The sequence below is a fragment of the Micropterus dolomieu genome, linkage group LG01, assembly GCF_021292245.1.
Source record: "Micropterus dolomieu isolate WLL.071019.BEF.003 ecotype Adirondacks linkage group LG01, ASM2129224v1, whole genome shotgun sequence".
In the NCBI taxonomy this organism is placed as follows: domain Eukaryota; kingdom Metazoa; phylum Chordata; class Actinopteri; order Centrarchiformes; family Centrarchidae; genus Micropterus; species Micropterus dolomieu.
The window spans coordinates 38,893,548-38,916,263 of record NC_060150.1 but is presented as its reverse complement, the minus strand read 5'-3'; the positions used below and the strand labels follow the sequence as shown (position 1 = coordinate 38,916,263).

The window sequence follows — 22,716 nt, the reverse complement described above, 5'->3', positions numbered from 1 at the left end:
TTTCTACAGTAGCCTAAACGGACAAACTGCTCTACAGAGCGCGTTTCTTCACTACGTTGAATACAGTAGAAGAAGAAGTGGTAGTGGTAGTAGTTGTAGTAGTCGACTGGTTTCTTATAAGTATGAAAAGAAGAGAAATTTGGACAAATGGAGGACCACACATTATTTAACACAGAGCGTTTCGGCCACTGTAGCTTCTCTTGCACGCTTGGAAAGGGAGTGGAGACTGATGGTGCCTTCATGTGCTGTTGAAATAATCAGAATCCCCCCCCCCCCCCCTTAAATCCTTAAAGAGCACGTGAGCACACACTGAAGTCAGAAGAATGACGTCACACCTCGGGAAATGGGCCCATGCAACATATTGGAAAGTACAACACATGTGACCTTTCTCCAAAATGACATACACGACTGTTGGTACCAGTACAGCGACAGCCATAATTGTCACATGACTTTAAGCAGGTGGTTAACATTGTGAAATGGCGGTAGTTTGTTCCCCGCGACAATGTATGGATAGAAGATGGATGGTGGTTTGGTTTAGTTTAGGCAACAAAAGCATGTGGTTAAGTTCAGAAAAAGATCATGGTTTGGGTAAAAATAAGTACATTATGTAAGTCACCTAGTAAAATCAACTGGTAATGTTACTTACTTAAAACTTTCAACAAGTTAACTTTGACTTAGGACTCAAACCTTGGCATCCTATGTGAAAGTCCTGGGTTTGGCCCACCCGTCCACGCCAACCATCAGATAACGTGGACATTGTTGCTTTTTACATCACCTGACTTCTTCTATTGCTACTGTCATAAGGCCCCTAAAGGTCTCAGCCTACCAATAAACGTAAATAAAGGTCGTAATAAGCTGCTGCATAATCAACCTATATGACCTATTGACCTATATATTCTGGTGAAGACAGGCTGAGTAAGACGTGACAGTGACAATACCAGGACCCTGAAGCTGAAGCAGCTAAATGGAATTTAAATGAAAATAATGTTAAACAGAAAAATGTAGGCTTGAATACACATAAAACTCAATACAGAAAATGGCCCCTCTTACTGTTCTATTTTATATCATCAACGCAGGATTTTACTGTTGTAGCTGATCGAGGAGGAGCTCATTTTAATTATTTTGTCTGTAACAAAAGATTATTTGCATTATGGTTTAATCTGCTGATTATTTTCTCCATTAATTGATTGTTTGTCTGAAAATAGAAAACAAAATGCCCAAAGTGACACTTCACAATTCTTGTTTTGTCCAACCAATAGTACAAAATTCTAAATTAATAAAAATAAATGTAAGAGAAAAAGCAAACCATGGCTGGAACCATGAAATGTTGCTAATTAACTTTCTGTCAGTACTAATCGTTTCAGCTGTATGGGTATTTTGATTTATAACAAAACATCATATCATTTTATAAGCTCTTCATTTGTTTTGTATGCAAAAACCTTAATTTGCAACTAGAACGCCAAAATAAAGCTGTAAAATAATATTTTACTATAACAATGTAGTGGAGTAGAAGAATAAAACTGCATGAAAAGAAAAGACACAAGTACCTCAATTTTGTACTTGAGTAAATGCACTTTAGTTACATTTCTTTAAACCCATAAATTTTATTTTCAGACAGATTTGCTGGTTGCAAGCTGTTATTCATCTCCATCCGTTTGTTCTGTGGGAAGGCAGAGGTGTTGGCGTTGGATGAGGGCGCACGGAGCAGGAGAGCTCTCAGCCAGTGTGGGTTGGAGGCTGTGTGATGCCGAAGGCTATAATATCCGAGAATTCAATTCATCACCATCTGAACTACAGGAAAACTGCTCCACGAACCTCTTCCGCTCAAGCTCCTCCTTTAACTCTCCTGTCTCAAACTTGAAGATTGCCAGTTTCAGAGCAGCAGCAGCCACGTTTCTTCAAGTCGTTAAGCCGGTGACTGGGTGTAAAAATGCGCCTTAGCGTTTATCTGGCACACAGCTGGGGCGCCTGTCCAAGCCGACAGGTTTTGTTGAATGTTTGCTTTTATGAAATATTGTAATGCTCGTCAGTAATACTCCAAAAACAAGAGCAGCAACACCTCTGGACAAACACATGGATCCTCTGGAACATCCGATGTTACAAGTAAGTTCATTACATTTAAATGACGCCGACATTTTTTCCAGCCTGTTTACGAAAGTTAGCTAAAGAAAACAGGTGAACTCCACTCACCTGCGTTCAACCTGTCAACTTCCTCGCGCCGATTGGTGGCAGCTAGTTCAACTGAAGTTTTCATTACGTCACCTCGCGAGTGGCCGTTTTTAAATTCCTAACGGTTGACTTGAATTAAAAATGTCGACGCTTTAATCTGATTTTACTTTGTGTTGGTGTAAGTCAGGTTGGTGTTTCTACATATTTTATTGTCAGGTTAGCCGGTATGTAATGTTTTAATGTTATATCCACAACTTAATACTTCAAATAGGTTTTCAGAAAGGTTAATTTGACTCTATTGTTTCTCAAACCCATTTGAGTCCAGTGGTGGAAGAAATCCTCCAAGTTACTTAAGTAAAAAGTAGTGAAACCAGAATGTACCCACTTACATATTAGTTACTTATCAGCAAAATTAATTTAAATAGTAAAAGTATATTTACGCATCATTATATATTGGAATATTTCCATTAGTAATTAAGTAATTTTAACATTTTTACACACTGTTGGGTAGTTTTAAATTTGATCAAAATGCTATATTTCAATAACTGTTCGGATGTTTTGATTGAAGAATCATAATCTACAAAGTGCAACATTTCCCTATGAATTTCCTTAGGTATTAACCCCATGGATGCCATGTGTTAATAGCTCTATCTTGTTGTCACTGTAGATCTCTTGATGCTTTATTGATGCTTGTATGTTGTTCCTCAAATGTAAGTTGCTGTGGATAAAAGCGTCTGCCAAATGAGTAAATGTAAATTAATTAGTGGAGTAAAATTACAAACTAGCATAAAATAAAAATAAACTAAAGCACTTATACTTGAGTAAATGCACCTATATACTTTACCACTATGCAGGTTAATTAAACCTCATCCTGCTCCTCCAGACTCTCTGGGCTGCTCAAACTGTTCTACATGACCAGCTCATAAGGAACCATCAGAACAGCTCCCTCTTTATATGCATGATTAACATGTCCCGGAGGAACAGGCTGGAATAAAAAGGCAGATTTGAAATGAATTTCTATTTCTCAGTTGCTACTAGCAACACACTCTAGCTGAGTGCATTTACTTTTACAGCCCCTGGCCATATCAGCTTGCAAATCCGAGGCCACCCACATAATTACCATCGATTTATGACACCTGTCATAATATTGCACTTCAAATAAAACATTGGAAGCTGTAACTAATTGAACTTACAGTGATGCTGCACTAAAAGGATATGTTCACATTTTTTCAAGTATGTGTTAAAACAATACTCAAATGCCCATATGTGCATTGAAAAAGTGTTTGGTCATTGATTTTTCCCTCCTCTTTATACTAATGTGAAGAGATCCCTTCTTAACTCGACTACAATGTAAGTGATGGGGACAAACCATAGGGATAACCCCCAAAAAATAGATAGACGAAATTATTTGAAAATAACCATTAGTTGCAGTCGTAGTTGAAAGACAAACACTTGATTTTTCTAACTCAGACTGCTGAAGCCTCAGATTAGTTTCTGCTGACCTTCAATGCATTTTTGCAGAGAATGAGGACTGTGTCGTGTTGGCAAGAGATCTCTTGGTGACCAGTAGGGCAGGAGGAACTGCAAAGAAGAGTAGCATGCAAGATAGGCTTGAAAAGATGTGAAGCCCTTCTTTAATAATGTCACTCTTTTCTCTTTTTGCTCGGCTCTCCATAGTCTCATGGCAAAGGAGCTCGAAGAAAAGGTCGATTTAAGGGTTCAGATGGCAGCACCTCCTCCGACACCACAACCAACAGCCTTGTTCGGCAGGTAAGGATGGCAGCTCAAAAACATTCAAACTTTGGGGCTCCGCTGTGACTTAGTGGTTAACTGCAAGTTTGTGGTTGAAACTAGCTTTGAGACCTTTGTTGCATGTCTTTCGTCTCTACTATCAGCCGTCTGATTTAAAAAAAAAAAAAAAAAAAATTATACTTTATTTTAACATCTTGCAAAGGCAAATGATGACATAGTCTTTGGACCATAAGCTGAAGTATGGAGAGAGTAATGCTGTGTCTCAATTTGCGCCCTTAAATATTTACACTTGCTATTTTGAGTGCATAAGTGCGTTCACACTGAGAAGGTATTATGAGTACCCGGATGGTTAAAAAGTTGAGCGTGGAGCATTGGCTGCTTCTCACCCTCAATGGTCGCCATCATGGCTACGTACCGGAAGTATAGGGAGCACCAACCTATTGCTGCAGCGGTTGCAATTGTAAAAGTACAAGTACGTTAATTTTTATCAAAATTAAATTGAAGTCAAGTGAAATATTTTGGAGGACAACAAATGCAGCCAAATGTTGGCGATAATGATTCACCCGATTACAATTGGCCACTAAACAGAAGAAGAAGATGTAGTCAAATGTTGCAATCGTCATTTCCGATTAGTGCACAAAGGCCGTGTTTGATTTAAGACAACACTGCCCTGTCGAAATTCACGTAGGGGTGGGCAATCTGGGCAAATCGTGATCAAAGGCGTTCACAATCTACTTTTCAGGTAAATTGTAGAGATTGCGGTATTTATTGCCCTCTTACTTCTTTTTACAATCTTCACATAAACTCATTGACTAGCGGTCTGCTCTACGTGATGTAGCCAACTAGATGGCTATGCTGATTGGACGAATTCCTCACGTGGCTGTTCCTTGGGTGATGAATTGTAAACAATGCAATTGCGTTGTAAGTATGTGAAAAGTGTTATTTTTATGATTCTTCTGTTTACAACTTCAAATTAAACTCAGGTTTAAAACACAATTTTGAAACCTGTGTAGTTCAAGTCCAGCTATAGTCTTCAGGGAACTTAAAAATTGAGAAGATTTAAAATTGTGAATCGTGATTGCGATTAAATAGATCAATACATTATTTTTGGCCAGATCGCCCACCCTACTACACAAGTACACAGTGTACGCAGTGTACTACATGTTACTGTACTAATGTAAGTTTCCAAATTGGGACACGGCTAAGTTTCTACTGCATAAGATAGACAAAGGTCTGTTTTTGAGAAGGTACACAGAGATGTCTGATCATTTTGTTCACCATGCAAGAATATCACAGAGGTATTACATTTCCTGGCTATAGTTGTTTAATTGAGGAATGTGTGTGTGTCTGAATGGATGCAAATCCCTGACAGTAAAATGGCATAAGAGCCTAGCCTCAGTCATCATCATCCATCAGGGATGAGATGTGCATTGCAGTGAAAGGCCTTTGTAAACACTGCCGGGTACAGTATGTTAAGTGGCCTCTCCTCTGAGCTGCATCCTCAGTGCTGTGAGTGCAGCGGCAGCCTGTTATAAAGCAGACCCTGCGAGGTACACTCTCAATGTGTCTGGTCTTTGTTGAGCAGACCTGCAAGGGACACGATGGGCCGGGTTAAGGATGCGCACCCCAGCCTAAATGTTTCTCCCTTTTTTGGAGGAGGCACACATTGCATCGTCTTTGGCACGGCAGCGGCAGAGTGAGGGGAAACTGGAGGACATCAGAGCAAAGCGTTACCTCCTGGTCTGCTGTCTGCTTTGTCTCAAGGCCACAGAGAACTTCTGAATGGGCTCCTATCATCAGTGTTACCACTCAAAAGCAACTGCTTTTGTGAGACATTGCGTGATTTTTACTGCCATCCTTGGGCACTCATGCCCATTCCCACAGTCCTGTCCCCAAATGAGTAGTTCCCTTCTAGTCTGAGTCATCACAGATAAGCTCAATTAGGCTAAGAGTGAGCATCTATCTGCAGCATAACGCCACATCCTACAGAAATGAGAGGCTGTTAAAGTAGAGGCAGCAGAGGGATGTGGGGAGAGTGGAGGAGTAATGTGTTTCAGGGTCAGTAAGGCCCTCGCATGCCGAGCAGAATATCCTCTTTTAGATATATGCTGCAAGAGGGCCCCAGAAATAGCAGACCTTCCAGTAACTTCTCTGTTTGGATAATAATGTAAATACTGTTTTTCAATTGTGTTATCATAACAGCAGTTTTAATTTGACCTTGTTTTACTAGCCCTCGTGCTCAATCATACAGCCTGTGATTATTTTCACTTTTCACAAAAGAATGAGGACGTTATGAGGATGTATTGAAATCGCTAAACTATCGGCATCCCGGCAAAGTATGAAACCTTTTGTGTGGTTATCTCACTGCCTATTCATCAATCTGTCATTCAGTTTTAATCTTGTCCTCGTTTCTCTTTGTTTTATAATTTCTCTCACTGTCAACAGTCACAGTCGCTGTTTTGTAAAGACTGTTCGCATGACTGGATTGAATTCTGTTTTTTGTTTTCCCTCCTGTCTGACCTGTTGTTTTTGTGCCTCGTAGTCCTTTCGTTCGTGTAGGCGTCTTAAGAACAACCAAGGCTCGTCAAGGTCACTGTGTGATCGATCCACCGCAGCGCCAAGCATCATAAAAATGTAACTGCATATAAACAGCACCTAAAAGACAGAATTACTCATGCTGCTGCAGATAGAGGGGCAGAGGACAGACAGCGAGTAGGTTGAGAGAGAAAGGATGAGAGATGTTGCCTGTGGTCGTGGCCTGATGCCCGGGGGAGTACGGAGGAGGCTGGGAAGGGTCCAGGCCAGACCAGACCACTCAGCCGTGGGAGTAGCGAGGTCAGTGTTGCTCACCATTGAAAAGCAAGAAGGGCAGAAGTGTCATAGATTTGTCAGCAAACTTCAACATCGGGTGGATGGTTTATTTTATTGATGTGGAGGTGGTGCAGTTCTGCAGTGCATCGTCGCACTGGTGGCAAATATTTTGTTATTTGTGGGCCATCGTCCGACTGTTACTGTTTTCATCCTACATCATTGTTTTAGCACTTTGCATGGATATCCTTTTACAGTCCAGACATTTACGTCAACCCATTTCTCATGAGGTGGAAAAACAGATGTTTCAGCATCAAGCTGATGAAAGCTGATTTATCTGTTTGTCCACCTCATGCCAAGTTAAAGGAATAGCTCAACTTTTGGGGAAATACGCTTATTTGCTTTCTTACAGAGAATTAGATAAGAAAATATATACCCCTTATCAGGGCTGTAACTGTTCTGAAACCGAGACCAAAACCGTGACACAAATGTGTGTTTATTGTCTCTCTGGGCTTGTAAAATGTCCACCACACCCGCGTCTTGTAACATAGTAGATACCAGCTCTCTTTGATTTTCTCTGCAAAATGGGTCGGCAAATATACTTTGGCAGCTTTTAATATAACTGTGGCTCAAAAATCGAGATCTGAACCGAACTGTGGATTTGGAGAATTGTTTTACCCACACCCCGCATGTCTGTCTGGTAAATATGTAGCTACAGCCGGTTAGCTTAGCTTAGCATAAAGCCTGGAAACAGGAAACAAAGTCCACCTACCTGCACCTCTAAAACTAACTGTTATGTACTACTCCTAACGTATTTACGACACCTGCTTCAAAACAGTCTCAGAAGAGCCTTAAGATGTTGTGAATCTTATGAGTTTTTGGATAACGTCATGTCCTTGGTGTGGCGTCAAAGTTCGATGCTTCGCCATGACACAGGAAGTTGTTGTAACTTCGATGTACATGCTCATATCTCTACCATATTTCACACATTTGATAAGAGTCACACCCTGAACAAATCTACAGGTCAGAATTCACTCAACCTCATTGTGCCACCTGCTGCCATCAGGAAGTGTTCCTTCAACAACCTGTACCAAACTTTATATGGTGGATAACAGCTACATGACAACATTCACTCAACGTCATAGCACCACCCACTGGTAACAGGAAGTAAGCCGTTTCTGACAAAAATCATTTGATGTACATGGCATTTTCATAGCACGTTCCCACTTTACCTACAGCTGCACAACATGCAATTAGCAGGTGTTGTCTGGTGCCTCCAAGGGGACACAGGAAGTGACGTTTAAGTCCTTTGTGACTGCTCCAAAATGCGCAACAATTCAGGGCACATCTCCCGACCTCTGGCCCACCCAACGCTGCTTGCAGCTTTAATTAACACATAATACCTCTTTTGTGTAATATGTACAAACATGTAATTGTCAACTGTAAATATGACAATTTGCAGTTTTATAGCCTTTGTCTTGGCCAGGCGCAGCTACCAGCCAACCAGTGAAGACTCCAGGAAGTTACTGCTCCTCTCCAAGAAATAGTCCAGCCCATAACAAGTGTGTCAATTTGTGAGCTTTAGATGTGCTTGTAGGTTTATTTTAGACAGAGTCAGGATGCGTATTATGCTATGCTAACCAACTGCAGGCTGTAGCTTCATATTTAGCTTACAGAAACAAGAGTGGTTTTAATCATCTAATTACTAGTAGTAGTATTAGATAGTTCATAAAGTGTATATTTCAAAATTTTGAACTGTTCTTACAAACCTTTTTTTTTTTAAACAATATAGCCATCTTTTAGTGTGCATGTGGCCGGTGGCAAAATTCTCAATTGACCCTTCGCTAAGCCACACCACGAATTCACAGCTGGCCAATCACAGTGCATATAGGACTCACTCTAACTGAGGTCCGACGCTTTCATGGCTGCGCTCCATTCACTCTAATGCCAAAGGAGTCATTTTCTAGCTTTCTTTTCTGTATTTTTCCAAGATATGGTCAAACGCTGTTCCTTGGGCACTTGTAATAGTTACAGTTGCTACCCAGAGAGGTTGAAAGGAGAAGTAAGATTAATTTCCTTTCCTAAAATAAATCCAGAAAAATGTCAGCTGTGGATTGTTCCTAATGTGAAGTTAGTTAGCTAACACTAGCGGTGGTTCACTGGTACTGTGTGATCGGTAGGCTTTAGCTTCTGTCTGTTTTTATTTTTTCACGTCCGTTTGAGTCAGTTAGATAGCCTGAATACAACCTTGAAATGTATATGCAACTGCAAAACTGTCTGCTTCTTTCTGAGATCGCATCCTATGGGCTCGTTCTGTTGGTCCCCCGGACACCAGCCACTCCCGCTTCGTCAACTCTGTAAAGAGAAACACCCAGGCGAGTAGTGTGCTCTGACTGCGCCGCTTCCACCGTTGCTCCCCCGCTGAATCTCTCTGGGACCCCCATCTCCTCTTGCCTCCCTATTGCGTCTGTCGTGTGTGTGTGTGTGTGTGTGTTCCCTCTGTTTTCCGTCTCCTTTTATCCTCTGTGTCCTCTGCTTAAAAAGAGTCCTGCCCAATCTATTACCTGGCCTCTGCACCTGTTGCTCATTGTTGATTTGTTGATGTCAACGGAGGTCTGTGGCGTTTAGGGACAGTCACGTAAGTCCATAAAATAAAACACACGTGAATTAAAAAAAATCAAACATTTAAAGCAACATAGCATGCGGAACACAACTACACATGTAATATTAAATAAAAACACAGCACACAAATAAAACATTCCATAAAAAACACACCAGATGCACTAAAATCGTCAGCCATTTTCTGCCCCTGTCACATGCACAACCAGTTTTTTGGGGGGTGAAACACACCACATATAGCCTTGACAGCTGTGTTTTTTGGTCATATTGGAAACTCAAAACTAGGTGTAAATGTGAGCGATTGTCCATCTGTAGACTGGCAATGTATTTAGGGAGTCCGCTTTGTGCCTAATGCATCCTGGGAAACAATCCAGCCCCCAATGACCCTGAATAATAATAAACCTTCTTTATATAGCACTTCTCTAAAAACAAAGTTAAAAAAGTGCTTTACAGAGAGTGAGAAACAAAGTGCAAAGCAGACAACTGGATTATACACCAGGGGAAGAACTGTTTAAAAGCAAGTCTACAAATGTAATTTCTTCTGTCAGGCTGTTCCAAAGAGAAAGATCTGTAATGATTGATGTCTTTATTTAATTCATGACTGAGAAACAGTGTGATGAGCTCCCCTTTAGGATGTCAGTTTACCCTCTGGCTTTTGTATAGTTATTAGATATAAGACACCAGTCTTAAATAGAGCAGTATGACGAGGAGGAATAAGCTATATCAGGCAGCTATAAATGACAGACAATTCCCGTATCAATTTATTGTTTCGGTCTTTTGTGGGATTTGTTGACAATAAGAAAAATAAAGACAATCAGCTGACTTATCCTTTAAAACCTTTAAAACCCAAAGCATTTATGGCTTTACATGTCTCTGTGCAGGCAGCTAATAAAATGGCTGAATTGATTCAATATCAAAGCACCTAATTCAGGGGCTCAGTGGAGGATAACTCTGATTGAAACTGCTGCATTTTAAACAATACAGGACACGTAACATACAGTAGTTCACTCTGTGATTTGCATAACTCACAGAGCATTATGTCATAATTAACCTCCTGCTTCTTCCCACACTCGTTATGTTTATGTAAATGGATGCACTAGGCTCTGACTGCCCGCCTCTGTCTCTTTCACCTCCATCTCTTTCTAACACTGTGACGTCTCCCACTGCAGCAGCTTTTCCACAGCACATGGTTGCAGTTCGCCCCTCTCTGTCTGCTCTGCCTGTACAGTTAGGCTGGAGAAATGGATTTGGTGATGAAAGGCTGTCTGGGAGGGTGCGGTGAGGCCAGGAAACCCCTTCTCTCTCTCTCTCTGATTGCGGGAATTTTTCCTTTTCATCAGTAGATTATTTTTTCTTGAGAGAAGGGGCGTTAATATAAGTTCATATCTTGACTCTGATACTTATTAGATCTGGCAACCTTTTAGTTTTTATGTAACAGATTCCAGTGCCATACTGTAGTGGTATGGAGAAGCTGTCACTGGAAAGCTTGGAAAGGTGAAGTGTAACATTAATCCTGTAGGTATTTATCTGAACTTTAAGCAACTTATGTCATAGTTTTCCAATAGTAGATATTTCTGGAGAGCCATATGTGTTTTCTGGCATCAAACCACAGTAATGATGCATGAGGTTAAATACTGCAAATGTGGAAATGTTAAAATGTGGAAACCACTGCTGCCCTTTCAACTGTCATAGAAGCGCCAGACTGCCATCTAGTGGCAAATCGAATGAATGCAGGCATTTAATTTAGTGATAATTTACAAGATCAGTGCCTGAGTAACCAAATCAAGCTGCAAAATCTGTATTTGGGCTCTTTAAGTTTCTTTTATTTCTGTTCAGTATTTGTCCCCGAAATTTGATACTAAAACCACAGAGGAAGTTTGTTTTTTATACATATGTTACTGTTTAAAAAATAAGTTTCAAGGAAGAGAAAAATGTGTATAAAAAAAGGGAAGCACATAGAGGGAAAAGATTTTTTTTCACAATGACCTGAATCCAAGTTTCTCTGCCTCCACACTCGCCTACCCTGCTGTACTACAGCAAAGGCATAATTAAATTGGTAGGCCTACTGTGTTGATGCACAACCCCCCCCCCTAGTGGACAAGGTCAAGGCTTTCTGGTGTTATCAAAAGTGATCAAGGTCTCCCTTCTTTTTTTTTTTAGAAAGGTTAAAAACATTTATGGGAAAATATTTAAACAGGATGACACCAGGATAGAACGGTAAAATGCGGGATAATTCTGGGAACAACAGGAGGGTAGACAGGTATGTATTAGGTTATAAGGATGGATGCAGCATGTTGCAGTCCTTTTCTAAACCACTGATTTGAAGAAAGGTGCTGCTGATCATTCACACATTAGAGTGACTATTAGTATACTGTACTGTATATTATGCTATAGTTTGTAAGCTATGCCTTGAATGCATAAGAGTGCTGCTAGTGATTTTATGTAGTTGCTTCAGTTGTGTCGTTCATAAACAGGGCTGCGACTGATGATTATTTTCATAAAGGATTATTCTGCCAGTTTTCTTGATTAATCCTTTTATCAGTAGGTCTGTTAAACATCAGAACATTGATCGTAATTTCCTGATGACCAAGGGTGAAGTCTTTATATTGCTTGTTTTGTCCAGCCAACTGTACAAAACCCAAAGATTTTCAGTTTGTTGTCACATAAAACAAAGAAAAACAGTAATTCCTCAGTTGAGAAGCTGATACTTAATGTGTGCCCTTTTAGCTTGAAAAATGGCTGAAGCAAACAATTGAGTGTTCGAATCATTGCCAATGTTGATTCACAGAACTTTTTTATTCTATGTCAGCTCTGTTCATAAACTACAAACACAACAAGACATCATAGACTAAGCACTGGGACAGTTATTTACTATACTATTTCTTTTACTTTAATCATAAGATGGATGCATTTAATTAGCACCTTCTCATGCCGTGGAAGCTTACCTCTTGTCTTCAGGTGTCTGCTGCCTCTGTGATTAATTGAATTTGTCTTCTGGGTAATGATGGAGACCTGTGGAAGAATAGATGTGTCTTTCTCTGTTGTATTAATTGCTTTATCACATTTTGTTTTTGCTTCCCGATAATGGTATTATGCATGTGCTAATGTAACAGATATGATTGCAAGAAGGCATCCAGTTTTGGGCTTTAATGCCCTCAGGTGTGGCTTTGAAGGTGTGTCCTGAAAGCAGTATTTTGGTCTATAGATGTGATTGCCTGCAGTATTTTTCATGGCGTCAACAGCAGCACAAAGTGATGATTACTTCTCAAAGGGGGACAGACTCTGACAGATTACCAGATAAATAGGATTCTCTACTCACTGTAAGGTTCACATCTTTCTGTTTATAATGAGACCTTTCCATCACAGCAGACACATGCCAGCCAGTGAAATATTGGCAGTAAACTAAAGAATCTTCAATGTGATGAAAGACGGTGCCAGATTTACGCTGGGCTGAGCGTCTGTCAGACCTGAGCAGGAGATATATAGATATTGATACTATCGCTGATGAGCACAAAGCTTTACAACAGGCTACGCGCCATCTGCACAGAGACACTTGAGTACTGAAAAGCTGCCTGCATTCACCAGAATAACACTGTGATTGTTGACCCATAGACCTTATAATGAATTCTGCAGTATAGAGGGCAGGAAAAAGTTTTAAAAAAGGGGAGAAGCCAGTGACAAAATAAAAGCCAACAGGATGTTATGTGGATACACCAATTTAAAACAAGTATCAGTGTCAGTTTTTCATTTTTAAACCTGTAGTCTTCAGCCCCAACCAACGTTGACTCAAATGACTTCACATGAGGCAATTTATGTGGCTTCCTCTGAAGTCAAAAAACACTTTATACAACTATTATCACCAATGAAGAACTGCTCCAAAAGTCCTGTAAACAGACTTTGATGTGTAAAATCGGTGGAGTTCTCCTTTAAGATCTACAAATTAAAGTTGAACATTCAAAGAATAAAAACATCACATTAAAAAGTTTCAACAGATTGCATATTTACTCCACAAATACCTACACGATTTCTACATTTCTATTGAATAAAAATTACTTAAGACATTCATTTGACTCTCAGCCAAATTAGTTTATTTTACTAGCTTGGAAACAGCTTTAGATACCTCGTTGATTCCTCTCACAACAACAGCATGGGTTAAAAAAAAAAAAAAGAGAGAGATATATAGTAATACTAGATATTTTGTTTCAATAAGGAGTACCTGCTTGGCAAATGCAATGAACATCACTTCTGATTTGCTGAGACAGATAGTTGAGTCTGTCTTTATCTCTATACAGCTCTGCCTGACAGCAGAAATCATGTTGCTGTTTTCCTGGAGACATACTACAGTCCCTTTGGTGTGGCACCTTTATACAGAAGAATAACACTGATGGAGTGTGTGTTCCTGCAGATGAGACAAGCTGCTCTTTCCTTTATGAAACAAGTTTTTGACTCTTCATCATCAAAGTCAGCTCTGCACAATATTAGCAATAAGAGCCCACTGTCCATGAGGCTGCTATAAAACTTGATGACAATAAGGGTATTATGTAAAAGGACCGAAGTGAAGTGCTTATACTGTATTCAGAGAACAGAGATGCCAAAACAATGATCAGTGCTGTATTAATCATCTTAATATCTCAACAGTCATTCGTTTCAAATATCAAATGAAAGGCCCTACCTAACATTTTCAGCAAATCCTTTAATAACTTTGTGCTTAATAAATATGAGCTCTGAGTACTTTTGCATAATTTAAATATTGAGCCATACTGACAGCCATGATATGTTACCTGTAATGACATGTCGTGATTAACGTCTATTACAAGCCCTGTAATTTCAAGAAATTTCAAAACACGTGCTGTGTATATGAATTTTACTTCTGCAGCTCCCCCACCACATGTGTTTCTGAGAGAGAGAGAGAAAATGTGCACTTCTGGCTGACACAGCAGTTACGACGCAGCTGCGATGCTGCCTGTCAGTCTGGACTCAATCACCTGAGCGCAGTGGGGAAGGGCAAAAGTGGAGAGGAGGTGTGTGACGGAAAGAAACAATCACATCAGCCCTGCGTTCACACTTGGCGTACTCGCATGATTGAACTGTGCAAGCGACTTCCCTCTGCACCACAGGCACACTGTCACTGTGCACTCTCTGTAACATGAAAGCACAGTGCAGTCTCTTCAGCAACCAGTAGCTGTCCTCTGCCCTTACCACTCACACAGAGAGAGCACGAAGGGTAATGCAATGCAAATGAGGACTGGGAAGGACAAAGGGGAAAAAAATAAAGCAAAAGAGTGAAGAAGCAATAAAGTCTGAGATAAAAAGGGAGGCAAAAAAGTGAAGAAGAATATCAGAGTGTGTGTGTGTGTGTGTGTGTGTCAAGCTTTTAAAGCAGACTGAACCTTTAGATGAAAGGAGGGAGAAGAGGCGGAGAGTAGAGAGGCGGCTTCCTCCATTAGAAAACAAGGGACAGCGGTCAGTAAAGGACACTCAGAACTCCACCTCCTTCCCATGCTGAGAGGGAACTTGTGTGTGATGATGAGTGCGTCTAAATCCACCAGCAGCTGAAACAGCGTGTGCCAGTTTGCAACTGTACCTCTGCCACGGCACACAGCAGCACTGCAGAGGATTTGGCAGCCCCGAGGAACTGCCGGAGCTGTTACAGATTCGGGGTGGGGTGAACGGCCAGCTCAGACGTGCACCTCACTTGTCAGCTCATGGACACTGGTGCTGCAACTGTCTGGAGATGGGTAGAAGATGAGGAGGAGGAGGAGGGGGGCATCAGAATCTGACCTTTTGAATCCTGAGTTTCTGAGTCGGTGGGGATTTGGTGTAAACGTGGGGGGTGGGTGGACAGAAGAAGGGGGCTGGTGTGGAAACGTCAGTCCTCTGCTCCCTCTGCTCACTCCTCCGTCAAGGATCTCCTTCTGTCCTCATCATCTCCTCTGCGTCTTTTGGTGGTCTGCACCCGTGTGGGCCAAGTGTGCAGGCATGGACCGAGGCTGAGCGGATGCTGCTGCCTGACAGGGAGTCTGTGAGACGGCCGTCCGTTCCTCCCCGCCCTGGTCCCCTTCATGCCGTGCTGTGGGCTGGGCCATCGCCGGAGAGCACAGCTTCCATATGTGAGTTTGTGACTCTGATGCTGATTTATCACAAGGGTTAGAGGAGAGAGTGCATGAGGGAGATTAGAGGAAACTGTGTAGACTAATTTATTATGATTGTTTCATGACTGGTTATCATGATGTATGAATAATTCAGAGATGATGTGTGCAGGTGTTACATCAAAACATGCACAACTTTACTGTTGTGTGTCACTGTTACTTCAAAGCAACAGACTGATTGGTCAGTGGAGCCCTGCCAGCGTTCTCCCTTGATGTTGATCACTGTTCCCTGCTAGATCTCTATCCTGGACCAGTCCTGAATGCTGCAGGATTTAGCTGAATTGTTTCAGTTGCACTGGGCTGACAGTTTTCTGCAGAGCTCCGTTCTCGCCGTGCATGCAGCCAGACATGATAAATCTTTTATTTCAAATTTTTTCCAGGTTTTGGACAGAGAGCGGACGTTTTTTGAATACATAGGGTTCACACTTCAGGCCCATGCTTGGTTGACAGTTCCACTTTTTTGCTGGTTTATCTGATGTGTCCTTTGTGTTTTCTGGAATCAAAGCTGTGTATAATGAAATTTAGACCACTGTGGGGGTTCGGTGTAATGAAATGCAGTGAGAGGACAATGTGGGTTTCTACTAACAGGTATGGCTTCAGATGGCGTTTGATGATGCATTTTTACAGTACTCTCCTTTCCATCCTTAATTTTTGTCATTCAGCTGTGGTTGGTTTCTATAGACTCCCTTGTTTGTAGCTCAAAGGAAAAGGAATATTTTCTACTTTCTGTCTTTATTATGCTGTTCACCAATACAGCAATGCAAGAAAATGAGGATTTTTTTCCCCGTCATCCACACAATCCTCCAGTACTGCAGATAAAGATGGTCTTCTCTACTTGAGTTTTACCACTAGATGGCCATGTTACACTTTTACTTTAACTCAGAAATGAATGTATAAACACATTATTTCCATGCAGAGAGAAAATGCTTTAACACCCTCAATGCTCAGAAATAAAGCTTTCATGAGGCGTGTAATTCTTTATTTATTACCTTGTCTGAAATTAGTTATGATGGCCTCCCAAAATCCAGGACAGGAGCTCATTGGTCAAATATTCTGAGCCCCATCAGCCACAGCAGACTTTGATCAACCAAATCAGTGATATGTAAATACAGAAAGGTCTGTGTGTTTTAATAGTGTGAGGACATACTCATCTAAGGTGACAGGGTATTATGGCTCACATTGTTAATAGTACATTTCATTTTTCAAGCATAAATCCTAAATATTTATTTGATTTCCAGCTTCTCATTTGTGAAGATTTGCGTCTTTATTGTTGCTTATGCGATAATAAACTAAATATCATTGGGGTTTGGTCAGGCAGAACAAGACGTTTCCCTTTAGGCTTTAGGACAGTGTTGATTAATAAAAAAATATTCAGCAGATGCAGCTCTTAGTTGTTTATTGGCTATAAGGTGGTTCATCACCAAATTCAGGGTTCTATCTTCTGAAACGCATGCTGCGTCCTTCACCAAACAAAAAGAGAAGCTACATCGGCACAATAAAATCAGTCAATCTGAAGATGAGGGCAAACCTGTGCCACCGGTCGAATGAGACTTTCTGACCTCACGCAGACTAAAACTAACGTCATAAGATGAAGAAAAAAATTTATTACAAATAATTGGTTATCAAAATAGTTGCCACTTATTTTTCTGTGAGTTGTCTAATTGATTAATCAGCTAATCATTTCAGCCCTTTATAATGCATTTGCCAGTGAGCCATGAGCACCTGGTCACAAACATCAGCTGAAAACGAAATGCTTTCCTGAATTTCGGAGTTATGATCACCTGAATGCTAATTTTAACAAGTGATGGATGTATTATGTGACTGTATTATGTGACACAGAGAGCTGAAAACGATACACCAGTTTTTTTCAAATTCAGCAAAAAGAAGGCAGCTTTTCTTTGGAGGACCCTTTGAAAAGGGACCAAGACTCGGGAGCCTATTCTGTCTAGAAGTGTGGACTTTAAAGGATCCAGCTTCTGTACTGGGACGCCAACTTTATCCCAGATATTGTAGAGATGTAAAAAATGTTGGTGAGCCCTGTGCAGACTACTGTAGTTTGGTTACACACTTTGGTTTTGTGTGACTCATGCTGCAGTAGGCTGAACCAAGTCATTACAACTGAGTAAGCTTTAATTTAACTGATGAGTGGATTAGTGTAGAACCAGCTGTTGATACTCCACACCGGACGGTCTAAGCCCCATGTGTAAGGTGTGTCCATGAAACCAAACCATTCTGTGTGATGGAGCATCACAGGCAACATGCGTTTGTGTTTAATAACTGTGCACAAACTAAGCAGCAAACTTAAAACCAGAGTTTTTGGCTAACAGAGGACAGTCGAGTCACTGCAGCCAATGCTGACCTTGAGAGGACCCCAGCTGCTGTGACTCGCCGCTCTTTCTGTGACACTCCTCTCACATGTTTCCAATATGGAGCACCAAACCGCCGTTTTACGTGTGAAATGGGGCGGAACACAATTCCGCTGTGGATGGAATGTGGAGCACGGAGACCCGGGCCGGATGGGACGCCGTCTGACAGACTGAGTGGCCAGTCCCAGACACTCTTCACGGAAACTCAGCTAATTGAAGACAGCAGGCTCTACTCCATTCTGCTTGTTGTTTTCTAGGCTTTCCTGCTTGCCGTGATGCAGCAGTGCTAGCCGGTACTACTTATGAACTCAGAGCCAATGTAATGCTCAGAAAGTTTTTATGGTATAAAAGTTGGTAAACACAAGTTTGTGGCACACAATGCAGTGCAGTACACTTCCTTTGATCAGCAGTATTTTTCAGATGACTTATAAATATGTGGTTTTATAATCGTCATTGACATTTAAAACTTTTAGCTCTGCATATTCCTTAAATGTCAAAGTACATTATGGCTGCAGGCAAAACAAGATTAACAGGCTACAGCTATGCTAGCAGCTATTCCAAGCCGAACTTAGAAATTTATCAGAAAAATGTCAAGGTAGATTTATTTATCATTATGACAGAAACCATCTCTGGGAAAATGTATTTGATGTGTGCTTTTATTTTGTAGTTTGGCCCATGTGCCATCTGTCCAGTTCAACCAGACACCAGGGGCCAATCGAGATGCTGTCATGTCATGTCATTTTATATAGAGTCTATGGGTTCACCATCCTAGTTTTTAGCATGTTAGCATGCTAACATTTGCTTATTAGCGCTAAACGCAATGTACAGTTGAAGCTGATGGGAATGTCATTAGTTTTGTTGTTTTTAGTGTTCAGTCAAAATTTTGACCTGATAATGGCGCCATCAATACCATTGATCCTTTAGGGACCACTAATATCTGCACCATTTCGTGCCAATCCATTCATTGGATGCTGAGATATTTTGCGTGATATGCGAAATTTGGTGCGCTGAAGCAGTAGTTCTCAAACTTTTTCACGTCAAGGACTCCAGAACTGAACCAAATTTAGACAAATTAGATTAGAAGAAAATTTAGTCTCAGGATACCCCATGTGATAGGACTTTTTCTTTTAGATGTTTTACAGAATGTGTATCCTGTGACCAAAATAGTCACACATTCTGTCATTGTGTTGAATTATAACGAAAATAAATTGTGCTTTTTGCTGGAGACCCCCTGGAACCACCTCAGGGATCACTTTCAGAACCACTGTGCTAAAGTTACCACATAAAGAATGAGAAATGGCAGGTACTGGAGAGCTACGCAGAAGACTGTAATTGTTCCCAGAAAATACTTTGTTTGTGTGTGCTAGTGGTGAGCTAATTTCCCATGGCGAAAATGTCACCTGGAATTCCCAGTTTTCCAGGCTTTGGGATGTACGCCCAGTGAGGAGTGTCGGGCCAGCGCAGAGCAGACTGGAGCAGGGTTTCCTTGGCAGGAGTTATGCGTTCTTTCACTTTTCAAGAGAATATGAAAATGTCCGGAAATTGAGCAGCTAATTGGCCACAGAGGCCCTTAGGAATGTCTTGGATTTAGGTGGATTTTTACTGCTTTTACATAATCCATTACCTCACTGTGGGACTGGAAAGTGTGATATATGTGAAGACCTACGTAGAATATAGCTTCACTCCAGCCTGGAAACACTGATGTCAGTGACACAGTTTGCTGAATCTGTGTTCACTGACCTGGGTTCAGTTACAAGTGGGCTGCAACAGTCTGAGTTTTAAAACATTTACTTGTCTGGAAATGGTGAAGTCATGGGGGGAAAGATGCAGCTCACTCTCTACAAAATATACAGTATTATGTGGAAGGTGATTAATGTCATGCTATGATTAATCACTCAATCACTACAGATGCGCTTTCCACTTCTTTGTCTGTTTGAAAATCCCTTATTGGGGGCATCTTGGTAGTTGAGTGGTTTAAGATGCATACCACACAGCTACAAAAGACCCAGATGGAGACCGAGTTCCAGTCTGTGCCTGAACTATCACCTGTACTATATAGGTGAAAAACTTCAACTAGCCATGCCAGTAGCTCAGTGAGGTTGTACTAAGGCACAGTGGTGCTTTGAGGATTACGGTTAGACAGAAAGAGATAACATATGGTATGTGAAAGTTGCAATATAATGAAATTAAACACACAGACATGGGAGGATCAATTAAAGTAAGCAAAACTCCTATCACTTTCCACGTTAGTGAAAGTTCATAATTATAAAATAATTGTTTTAAAGACATTTCATTCAAATGTACAGCTAGGATTGCATGGCCAATATCAGCAAATAGGTATTGTTTATAATCCATATGGGTCTGTGGTTTTACAACGTGCTGCACGATATCAATACATATGAAGTAATTTGCTCCCTCTGGTGAATGTTAATTTTAGCTGCGTCTCTCTCCTCCGACACGTCATATTGGCTGCTTCGCTGCTATCAGTGGAAAACAGCTGCTTTGAGGGCTGTAGTGCCGTCATCCATTTTTGTGAGGCTTACAGTTTCTGGCACAATCTAATGAATAGTTCCATTTATTAGCGTCACGTTACAATACAACACACACCTTTTAGAGGAAATATGTCTGTAGTAGATCTCTGCTGTTGGTGGAGCTTTTGTATTTATTTGCTGTATAGGAGACATAAGGTTTACTTTAAGGATCACTGTAGCTCAGTTTGATACCATAACTCCCCATGAAATACTTTCACTTATCTTTATATTCCACTGTGTCTCTAATACATCCTGTGCTGACTGTACTTTGTGTCATGTCCTTCCAGTAACAGCCTACAGAAGGCGTTCAGTCTATAGAAAAATGGACAATCATGTTATCATCAGAGTGCTGAAGGAGCTGTGGGCTCAGCTCGCACTCATTAAACTGACACCTCAGACAGCGAGGGCAGCCAGGCCAAACTGAGCATCACTTAAAACAGGAGCAGATGTTCTTTGCGGCCAATTAACAGCAGTGAGATGCAGACAACCTTGTGCACCAGAGGAGGGCTGCCGGCCCATATGGATACTAGAGACAATTAATTACAAACAGGAGCTGTTTTTAAGACTTGCTTTAAAACCCTGATCTCCTGGACCAACAGATTGAGTTTTAATTGTGTTTGTTATTTGGTGGTTTTCATCTGTGATTGAATTATACTACGATTAATTGATTTGTAGATTGACAGAAAAATTAATCTGCAACTAATTTAAACCGATTGTTTGTTTGGCTGGATCGGTTCACAGCCGAGTGTAAAGCAGCTGGGAGGAGCATTTGGACGTCTGAATCTGAGGCCATGGTTCTCAGCAGGAAACCGATGGTGGGCTCATTCTGGGTAGGGAGTGAGTCTTCACCCCAAATGAGGGAGTTCAAGTATCTCAGGCTCTGGTTTTTCACGAGTGAGGGGACAATGGAGCTCAGGCTGAGCCAACTGAGCTGTAGGCTACTTACAAATCCTCATATCAATCCTCTTTTTGTCCATATTATCTGTTTATGAGGCAATAACAGGGTCCGATTTATGAGAAAACGGAGGGGGGGATGTTTAGAAATGTATTTTGGTTTTTTTTTGTCATGAAAATACCACCCACCTCCCTCCACACAGTTCGACACGCAGGTAAACTGTGGATTGTTTGCAAAGTTTAACCATCACAATATGAGAAAAAGTTTTACTGCCTCTGTTACTTTTTAAAGTAATAAATATACATCGTTACGTCACGATGCAGAGCTGCAGTGAAAAGACAGAGAAGACAGATGCATGCAGCGACTGATTTAAAAGACGTCACTTTCAAGTGTGTCACTGAGGGAAACCCTATGGTGAAACCCCGTAGCTGTGACTTTGGGCATGTTCACACTGGTGTAACATTGACACTGCGCTGCTTGTCATCGCAAAAATAGATAATCAGATTTTGATGTTTATTGCACCTTCAGTAATATTTGCTGCCTTCTCTTCAACACACAGCTCGGCTGCTCACCAGAGCAAAGTGTTGATATTATTATTACTATTATTCACGACGTGTAACCAATCAGATAGTGCTGTAGGCGGGATATTGAGCAAATAAATATGTAAATAGAGAGAGGGAGGGTTTGGGGGTGCAGCAACCCGGTCAAGATGTATAAGGGGATGCTTTGCCTAAAAAGTTTGGGAACCGCTGCCTTAGAGATGGCATGAGAAGCCATCCCTCAGTCAGAGCTGGTTAATGTGGCTCGGGAAAGGGAGGTTTGGGGTCCCCTGCTGGAACTGCTATAAGGCTGGCCGATATGGCCAAAAATGTTATCGTAATAAAAAAATTAATATCACTCAATATTGATAATGATCACGATAAATGTCAAATCATTATTTCTTTTAAGTTTAAAGGCTGATTTTTGCTCTTGAGTGAAAGTTGAAGGAACCAGAAGGTTAATTGTGGTTTTAAACTTTTCTTTATGGTCAGAACAAACACTTGATGCCAAGCAGTGGTTTACTTAACAAATCTGAGGTAGCACATTCAAAGCAATTATAATTAAATCTAGAGTAAAATTAAGTAAAATCTTATTTCTGTCACTTTCCTCAACAAAATAAATATCTCAATAGAAAAATTAAGTGCTGATTTGTTTGTGATTCAAATTAATTAAATTGAACATTTATTGAACATTTGTTATATTGTTATTGAGGAAAATTATATCACAATAATTGTTTTATTGCCCAGCCTTAATCGATAATGAAGTATTAGCCCAATTGTTGGTCATTTATAGTAATAATTATATTTACAGCGCTTTTTATAAGTTAACTGCTTTACAAAAAAGACAAAACAAAAAGAAGGAAAATAAGATGAATTGTATTAAACTGA

At 40.7% G+C, this 22,716-nt stretch overlaps 1 protein-coding gene across 3 annotated transcripts in view; it reads left to right on the top strand.

The window, feature by feature from the left end:
- Positions 1-1,695: 1,695 nt before the first annotated feature.
- The window catches only part of cacnb2a (calcium channel, voltage-dependent, beta 2a), an 85,527-nt gene continuing 64,506 nt past the window's right edge, over positions 1,696-22,716 (top strand). Inside the window, exons 1-2 of one of the 3 annotated variants that reach the window (XM_046044881.1) lie at positions 1,696-2,103; positions 3,847-3,939. In XM_046044881.1, the coding sequence (XP_045900837.1) occupies positions 2,020-2,103; positions 3,847-3,939 (177 nt within the window). In that variant the 5' untranslated portion in view covers positions 1,696-2,019. Of the gene's footprint in view, positions 2,104-2,256; positions 2,357-3,846; positions 3,940-22,716 lie in introns of those variants that run through there. The other 2 variants (XM_046044959.1, XM_046045045.1) reach the window with 2 other exon arrangements.